This window comes from Penaeus monodon, chromosome 26, assembly GCF_015228065.2.
Source record: "Penaeus monodon isolate SGIC_2016 chromosome 26, NSTDA_Pmon_1, whole genome shotgun sequence".
In the NCBI taxonomy this organism is placed as follows: Eukaryota; Metazoa; Arthropoda; class Malacostraca; order Decapoda; family Penaeidae; genus Penaeus; species Penaeus monodon.
In genome coordinates this window covers 24,603,797-24,613,999 of record NC_051411.1, presented here as the reverse complement: position 1 = coordinate 24,613,999, position 10,203 = coordinate 24,603,797, and the positions used below count along the sequence as shown (strand labels likewise).

The following is a 10,203-nucleotide window of genomic DNA, read 5'->3' as shown; positions in this document are numbered from 1 at the left end:
GGTCAGCATGAAGCATGGAGGGCACAATTGTATCACTTTCTCAACTACTCCATGTCCAGGTGCAAAGTTGATACAAGTCATCATGAGACATGGAAGATGAGAGTCGCACAATCACTTCCACTGTGGTAAAAAAGCAAAACTACAATCCTTTGGAATCTCTCTACACAAAGGATATATCTTGATTGAAAACTTAAGAAAAATGACACTAGAGTATGTATAAAATCATAAAATGCCAATAAAATAACTATGGGAGAAATTCCAAACTTGGTAGAGACGGTTCCAGAACTTGAATGAATAAATTCTAAAATAATGCAGAGAATCATATATTCCTTTTAATTTGTGTTACATTTATCAGACTAAAAAATTGTACTATGATTTTTTCCTAAAACTCAAGATTGAATTGAACTCTTGAAGTCTGGGAAAATATGAATAAAAGTCAAATATATTTTCAAAGTCATGCAGAGGTCAAGACCAATGTCATCCAAATGCCATATGTCAGTAAAGAATAAAGAGCACTCTAGATACTGACAAAGTTTGTTGATCACAAATACAAACTGATTTATATTAAATAAATAATTAACATAATTATCATTTCAAACATTTCTAATGCATTACAAGTTATTAAGCTGACATAAGTGCTGAAACAGGCTAAAACTAGTTTATAGAAACATACATTTGCCTATACCATAAGCTAGACAATCTGGAAAATTCAGTATCACTTTACCATTTGATCAAGATGGTTACGATCATTCAAGCACTAAATCAATTGGGTAATGAAAATCATTGCTCAGATTACATAAAATGGGAAATTTAAATAAAACTAAATTACATTCTTTCAAAAGGCAAAGAAGGTATTTGATAGGGTAACCAACACATCAGTAAAGATTTGCAAAAATGTTAAATCAAATATCATTGTGTTCTGTATTACACCTAGCAGAGTGGTCTCATAACAAGTTTGCACCTAAAATATACAAAGTTACCAATAAACAGTCAACATCAGAATTTAAAAAGATATAATATATGAATATGTGTACATATATCTCACATAAATATTCACTATCAGCTTAGCATGACCTGAGAAAAAAGCTCTGAGATGTTATGCCATATCACTATGCATGAGCAAAGGGATAACTGGGAATTCAAGTAGTCTGTCACCACTTGCTTCCCCAGACATGCTATGTATGTAAACTAACATATTTACATACAACTTGCAAAAGTTACATAAACTTTTATCTATGTTGCTCAACTCCTTCTCTAAAAAGCAATTAATACTAGATCACTAATTATCAAAGATTTTAGATTCATCAAAATGGAAGATTACGGTTAGAAAATATGTTGTTAATTTATTGTTATCTTTTCCCTTAGTTGTTCTACTCAGTATGTTTACAGGGGTGTCCTCTTCATTTTTTTTTCAAAATAATCTTGAGATCTATCAAAAATTTATTAGACTAAGCATACATGTTATCATCAAATCTATGTCAGTCACTTTTATCATTTGCATGAGTGTAATCTGAATAGTCATCTGTCATCTACCATATGAAAGAGGTTTATGAATAAAATATTTAAATACAAATATAAAGATACACGTAAGTATATGCAACACTAGCATTAAAATATTCAATTGACACATTTCTGCTTTACTCAGGTTTGCCTATCTTTTGTAATACTATAAGAGAGAAATCTCAAAATCAAAAACATTTTTCACACACACACGTACTCTACATATGGAAGAAAACCTAAAGATTTTCTATTAAGTGTCTAAGACAAATAATCAAACAAGTAAATAGAACAAGTAAAAAATGTAATATCAAGAGCCAGACATTTTTATAAAAAGTCTAATTGAAAATTCAACGTTTCATGAAGAAAGCCTTTCATTACAGCCCAAGTAAGAATCCTGAAACCAAGCATGGCTACCATCTCAAATGAACAAAATGCATGGGCCAAAACCTCTATAACATGCTTTAATTGTAAAAATATATAAAACATAAAAAAAAAAACTACATGACCTAAATCCATGAATCTGTGAAATTGCATCCAATGATTCAAAAACAACTACTGTCCCAAGACTGCACCACCATTACTGCATTTTAACAGCTTTTAAGACAATGTGGGTAATTTGGACCTTACGTTTTTATGACCTCTGTCCTGTCCATATTTTGCATCTCTCTTTCCTTCTCCTCTTTTTCTCCTTTTGTCTTCTTTCCTTTGTTCTTTCTTTTCTATATATGAGTCTATGAATTCATGAAGTCTTAGCCATCTTTAGAGAATTATTTGTATTCCTTCTTAACAAACACTTCCTATGACTAGTGTATAATCTATCTATCCATGGTAAGTTATCAAAAGAAAACTCTTAAAAATGCTAATCTGTACAAGCATATTCAAAAATGCTCCCTCTTCTTGCATTCTCGGTTACTTGCTTCTGTTGCAGTTCATGCGAGTTGCGACATCTTTATATGCGCTATTTCTAGTACTTGCTTCACACTTATCTTACTTCAGTGTTATAATGGTAATTATGAGTAGTGCTATTCTATTCATGAACGACACAATCTCTTCATTATAACTGTGGATGTGTATGAAACCTCCATAATTGTTCCCCTTGTTAGTTTTCTTAATTTCACACGAAGCTATCTCTGCATTATTCAACTATTACATAACATTCTCTTTTTCAAATTAAGGTATGACATCTGATTACAATCATCACTAAAAATATAATTGAGGCCAATTTGATGCAGGATCTCGGCATTCTTTTGTATATCAACACTGTAAGGAGTAGAACATAAAACATACTATGTTGCAAAAAGTAGCTGCAATCTCTTCATAAGTTGTGCATGCAAGGTCAGTGAACCCTAATAATGCCAAATAGTTACTTATGATGACATCTAATGTGAGATCAAACATAGAGTTAAAAAACAGTGTAAAGTGATACTACCCTCATTCAAATCTCTTTTTACTAGAAAAACACATAGCTACTATAGAAATATATACAAGTTACATTATTCTGGTTCCAGAAAGCAGAGCATTTCATATACATGAACTCAATATATCATATGCCTACCACACATGCAAAATATTTTAATAAGAACAATTTTCAAAATATGCAATCCCAATGCAGTCAACAACAACTGCATGCAATGCCAACAGCCCACTTTAGGTGAAAGGTGATAATGTTAAACCTGACTGCAATACTTAAGTGGATACATTACAAGAGAACTTCACTCCAAATCTGGAAAGTGTTTACAATCTCATCAGATTTCAGTGTAGGAAATTATAGCTTTTGTTTGCAGTTTCCCAAGTTTTCTGTTTTAGCTGAACAGTTACTGAAAAGCGATAAAATATTTTTTTCTTTTCTTCTTCATAACTGGTCATTGTATAATCCTAGTCTAAAGTTTTAATTGTCAACAAATGTAATGAGAAGGAATGAATTGCTAATTCTGACTAGTTTTTTTTTTTTCCCATACAAGTTTCTGAAATTACTGATGCCTTTCAAAACTGCCATAAATCAAAATGTTTCATGTAATGCATTCATTAATTATGTAAACATATATCATTACCATGTCAAATGCTGATAACTATACATTAAAACTGAAATAACTCATAAATCATTAAAGAAACTTGCAGTCCTAAATTTACCCTAACCAAGGTTATCATTATCAATCACATTTCAAAATCATGATTAAACATTTTACATAAATACTGACTGACTAATGAAATATTATGCTTCAATAACATTGCAGAAAGCCTACAAGTTGCTTTACTGTAATACTTTTACCAGTGCTGTTGCTGAGAAAATAAATAGGTCTGGAAAATATAAACAATCTATATGACTAAATACCATATCAAACAGTAAAAAATGTGCATTTTCTCTTTTTCTTCATCACTTACATACCACAAATGAAAAAAAAATTGACACGATTTTTTCTAATTAATTTCTTAACCATATTCATTCCTTCATTCCTACTCTGGAAAATTTATATCTTATTATTCTCGTTACTTTATAACTAAATACATATAAAAATATGTATTTTCCAAGTGATTTTCTTAAAAACATACATTCTACAGATAGAAAGAGACACAAGATTTTCCCTTACTGATATTTACTTAACCAAGTACACATTCCACAAGCAGAAAAATAAATAAACAAATACATAAAATTCTCTCTTCTTTATATCTCACCCCTGACCAAAACACAATCCTCCATACCTGCAGCGAGCACAAGTGAAGCATTTCTGGTGGTAGGTATTACCGAGGGCTGACACCACCTCCCCTTCCACGAATAGCCCGCATGTGGCGCACCTCTGACCAAAGTTCTTCTGGTAACATTCTGTACAGTAGTAGTCTTTCTCCCTTGTGAAGAAACCTCCCTGTGCTAGTGATTTCTTGCAGCCTGCAAAGGAAGGGGTGTGAATTAGTCTGTGCAAGGACCTTCCGTACATATTCGTTAACAGGATATAACATCTTTAAAGGGAAGCTCTTGGTTAGTTGGATAAATATTTTTTTTCCTTTCATTTTTTTACTAGGGTCCATGAATATTCTATTCAGGATATATATAATATAAGAGGATATTGCAATGCCATTATGCTAATTAGGTACCCTGTGTTCATTTTAAACTTGATAAGGCTATAAAATCTTGGGGGAAATTTTCTATTCTGTTGCTCAGCTTATTTTAGTGATATGGAAGATGCAAGATTGAGAATCTGAATATAAATTTTTTGTTTTTTTTTGTTTTTTTCATTATTCATGAATCCTTTCAGCTGAAAATTACATACAATTTATGAACAGTCTAATATTTCATCCTAATAATGACGAAGTACATATGCACACCATATCACCATATGCATAATGATAATTCCCATATCACAACTCCAAAAAGACAGGCCAATTTCAAGAGGTCATGCCAGAAAAATGGTTGAGAGAGAAATGTTCTTCCTCCACTACTTCTAATTTAACGCAGCTGGTGCAAGGCAAGAGCTCTGGGGTCTAAGTGTCTCTCATAAAGGGGATAACACCCACCCACACGAGCTGTATTGTGCCCTGTGTCATTACTCAACTAAGTCTAACACCCACGTTCCTACAACAACAGAATACCATCTGGCTCTTGGTCCTGTCGTCTGTCTTGCCTGTTATTCCACAAATTATGGAATATGTGCTGCCTGTCTCTCTTTATCTCTCAGCCTGTCTACTCTCAACTATGGCGGCATTCTCTTTCACACCGTGTGTGTGTGTGTGTATGTGTGTGTATGCCTTACAAGCAGTACCCTGATGGTCTTTTATTAACAAATTGCTCTTTTCATTTGATGACATTTGGAGGAAAATTACTTTGGGGAATGTGAATTTTTGTTCAAGTTCTCCTCAACATATCTGGCTTGAAACTGCACAATTTGTCGCAATAAGGCAACAGCAGTAATTGTCACGAAGGTGCGATGTAACGTCACTTGATATGTTTCATGCCTCTTCTTTTTGAATAATCATGATTAATATGTCCTGTCATCATCCTTTCTCTTTCTGTCTTTCTTTTTTTTTTACATTCCACCCTATGTATTTCTATTTGCAAACCATATTTTTCTTTCTCTTTAGCTTACTCATAAAATAAATACAAAAATACAAAAGAAAACTATAAAAAAAAAAAAAAAAAGATAATACAACTACCCATGATGATAAATATGAAGATAATAATAGTAATCATAACCACCATGATTGTTATCATCCTAATACCAATATCTATAACCACAATACTAGCAGCAAACAACAGTGAGAAAGTTGTCAAAAGGTTCCACACAATAACCCCCATAAGTCTGCATATTCAAGGTGACTTGGCATTCCTCCTTCTACCAGAAGGGACATTACATAAACACAAGTCTGGACACAATAAAAAGGACATAAAAAAGAGAGAAAGAAGAACAAAAAAGGAGTGACTCTGCAAATGTGAAGAAGCTCAGCCCTACTTGTGCATACAAATAAAATTGTTGACTTTAACCTGTTATAAAACCTTGGGGCACCATAAACATTTTCCCATATTTTTCTGTACTCAAATCTAAAAAAAAGTCCTACAAAAAAACACAAATCACTCCAAATGCTTAAAAAGGAAAGAAAAGGAAACATCAACAACAACAACAACAACAACAACAACAATAACAAAAACAACAAAACTAAATGTATCAACACCTACAGGGACAAAATGCCATCTACCAACATATCAGACTGCAAAAATAACCAAAGAAGGTGTCTCATGTTCCGCGTTCATGGTCGCTGATGACTTTGCATGAACACTCTGATTTACCACAAAAGACTCCCATTGGTTAACCTCACGACAAGAACCTCAGAATAGAAAGCACACACACACTGAATTCGCATTTTAGACGAACCGCAAGTCTTCACTGGAGTAATCTGGAGTTGTAATCTCCACCTCTGACTTTTTCTTCTTCTTCTTCTTTCTCTCTTACTATTTTTTTTCCTTCTCTCTTACTCTTATTTTACTTCTTTTGATCAATTTTTCATGTTTTAATATTTAAATCTTAATTCTATTAGGAGGAAAGGGTATTTCTCAGACATTTCCAGCAGGAGGGGAGGGGAGGGGAGGGGAGAGGAAAAAAAAGGAAAGGAAAGGAAAGGAAAGGAAAGAAAAGAAAAGAAAAGAAAAGAAAAGAAAAGAAAAGAAAAGAAAAGAAAAGAAAAGAAAAGAAAAGAAAAGAAAAGAAAAGAAAAGAAAAGAAAAGAAAAGGAGAAAAGGGGAAAGGGAAAGGGAAACGGAATGGAATGGAAGGACCGGGAGGGTGAAGAGAGGGATAGGGGAGGAGGTGAATGTGAAGGTGAAGGGGAGGGAGAGGGTAAGGGAAAGGGAGGATGTGGGAATAGGACAGGGAGACTGAGAGTGAAAGAGAAAGAGAAACCAAATGGGAGATAGAGATAGAGATAGAGATAGAGATAGATAGATAGAGAGAGAGAGAGTGAGAGAGGGAGAGAGAGAGGGAGAGAGAGAGAGAGAGAGAGAGAGAGAGAGAGAGGAGAGAGAGAGAGAGAGAGAGAGAGAGAGAGAGAGAGAGAGAGAGAGAGAGAGAGAGAGAGAGAGAGAGAGAGAGAGAGAGAGAGAGAGAGAGAGAGAGAGAGAGAGAGAGAGAGAGAGAGATGAAAGAAAGGGTGAGAGAGATGGGAGAAAAAGGGAGAGATAGCGATAGATAGATATAGAGAGAAAAATGACAAAAGAGAAAGAAGCCGAGGCAACAAACGCGATGATGACTAAACAGGAACTCAAAATCAACGGATTAAGACCTACTTGAGCCAAATGCCCCACACACTGTGACGCATTTTCCCAAGCAACAGGAGACCATCAGGGGACAAAAAAGACAAAATTATGACAAGAGCCAAAAAGCATTATTGCATTATCTCCATTCCCCTAAGCCCCTATACTCGTAACCCGAACTGGGCGAGTGAAGGGTGAAGGTCAGAGTGATAGGTACTTCAATACCAACCGTGGAACTAATTTTAAACAAACGCTTTTAGTACTCTTTGATAGCATAGGGGACCACTCTGTTTCTGGCTATAAATATGTCTGACGGAATGTTGTGCTGGGTCTAATTTTAAACTTCAGACAAACAAAAAGGTTTAATGTCACGCCATAACAGATGTAATAAACCATGGCATTTGGTGCGATAATGGCATCATTTGATCAGCTTTTGTCTAGGATTACGTTTTCAAAGGTCTTTCGTTTTTTTCTTAGTATCCTGAGATAGCACTTGACTGACAACTTCATTTTTTGTCTAGTTTTAAATTGAAGGCTATGGTATCGCTAAACATGGTGTAATAACGAGCTAATCAAAGTCTAAAAAAAATTCTTCCAGTCCACGTAACGCCTCAACTTATTTGTTACCCAATTATTCTTCAGTATGCGGAAGAACACACACAAAAAATCAAAGCTGCAAATATGCAAGCTGTAAAATGATCAGTCGACATATTTATCAAACCACTCACAAACTGGAAAAAAAAGTGTCAAATCCACTTAAGTAATTACGCAGCATGCTGATTCGTATCACTTCAAATGATGATCAAATCTCACATGCTTTAACATCAAATAATCATTAATATGCAAATACTATTACACTTTAAAAACAGCTTATGTAGAAATATCTCATGAATAAACTCGTCAATATAATCACAATGCAATAATCACGATGCAAATATTCTAATATTAAAAGAAACATGGAGCGGTGATCAGAACAAATGTTTAAATCTTATATGATTAATCATGTGCAGATATAATACATCGAATGGTTATAAAATAAAGTAATTACATTTTGAAAAATAATTCCGTAGGTATCCACATTTGCACTTGAAACAGATAATGGGAAAAGTCTTTCTCTCGAATAAACTTCTCGAGATAATCATACATATGCAGACGTCTCCTTAGAGATAAAATTACTATCATACTTGAATCTTCAATCTTAATCATTCGCTTCATTAAAAAACAATTAATCAAACCTTCTGTAAGTAGACACTATTACATTCTAAAGCAACTGATGCGGAACAAACTCCTTAAAAAAATAATCAATAAAATACAAACGCAATATTAACTAAACACTTTCCTCCAAATGATAATGATGATGATATAATAATAATAATAATAATAATAATAATAATAATAATAATAATAATAATAATAAACAATAATAATAATAATAAACAATAATAATAATAATAATAATAATAATAATAATAATAATAATAACAATAACAACAACAATAATAAATAAATAAACAAATAAACAAAAAACAACTCACAAAAAATTAACAACTAATCTTCTTCCAACAGATACTTACTATTACACTTGAAGCAGCTGATGTGGAAGTACTTCTCCTGGACGCGAAGTACCTCGCCAGAGCACTTCTTCCCGCAGGTCTCGCAGAGTGTCTTCCCTGTTGGGGATGGCAGGTCATTAGAATGCTGATTTATTGTTTAGTTATGAGTTATTTATTCGGTTTAGTTGTTTGTTAGTTCTCTTGCTGGGGGCTTATTATATCTGGGGGATTTATATATGATTTTCTGTTGCTGTTTGGCGGGTTGTCTGAGGGTGTTGTTCGTATTTTTTTTTGCGTTCTTATTAAATTTTCTGGTGTTTTCTGATAGTTTTCTCTGCTTTTGGTTTTGTAAACCCTTACGTGCTATTGCATTATTGGATTTTTTTTTTCAAATTGTATACAAGGCATAACAAAACATTCATATATACAGAAGGCAATCGTTTGTAGATAAAAGCACAACATTCAACAGCCAATGCGAGAGAGAGAGAGCGAGAGAAAGAGAACACACGGGATAACACGACGAAAAGTAATCGGTCTCTTCGGCCACCGGGGCCCATACCAGCAGCCTCTCAACAATGGGACAAATTAACCAGATATTATTACAGAGAGGACGTCCAAAAGTTGCTGTTTCTAGCTGTGGTCGTTCGATTGGTCGTAGTTGTTGCTGTGAAGATGGTGAACGACTTTGATGATGATGGTGATGATGATAATGATGATGGAGATGGAGAGGGAGATGGAGATGATGGTGATGTGATGGAGGACAAGAAGATGATGATGAAAAAGAATATGAACTGATGATGATGATGACGGAGATGCTGATGCTGATACTAATACTGCTGCTGCTGCTGATGATGATGATATGAAAATAATAATGCTCGAACCAGTAGTCGTAAAAAAATGATATCAATAATTACAAAATTTCAAGGTTATTTCGATGACGTAACAGCCCAAGAACGAAGACAGAAAGTAAACACATTACCGCCCCTCCCTCAATACCTCAAACATCTGCATTCCTCTTTTACTCGTGTGTTTTCATTCATCTTTTATTCGTCCGCCGACATTTTATCTGCCTGTTTGGTTAAAGGATAGACAGGGAGGAAGGAGACTAGTGTGTCTGTTGTCCGGGTGGCGAGTGAGTCAGGAATCTTATACGAGGGTCAATGTTTGCTTCGCGATAATGTGAAACTGTGGACGGGAAACGTGGTTGAGGGCGGAGGCTGGGAAGAGAGACGGAAGGGAGGAGAGGAGAAGGAAGAGAAGAGAGGATGGGAGAAAGAGGACAAGAGAGGGAAGAGAGAAGGGAAGCGAAGGAAGAGGAAGGGAAAGAGAGGGTGTAGAAGGATGGGGAGTGGAGAGTGGAGGAAAAGGATAGTGGAAAAGAAGAGAAGGGAAGGAGTTGAAAGGAGGAAAAGG

At 34.6% G+C, this 10,203-nt stretch overlaps 1 protein-coding gene across 1 annotated transcript in view; it reads right to left on the bottom strand.

The window, feature by feature from the left end:
- The window catches only part of LOC119589630 (actin-binding LIM protein 1-like), a gene marked incomplete at its 3' end in the record, with an annotated part of 106,582 nt that overhangs the window by 35,205 nt on the left and 61,174 nt on the right, over nucleotides 1–10,203 (bottom strand). The window contains 2 exon segments of the mRNA XM_037938224.1: nucleotides 4,201–4,384; nucleotides 8,812–8,907. Of these exon segments, the coding sequence (XP_037794152.1) occupies nucleotides 4,201–4,384; nucleotides 8,812–8,907 (280 nt within the window).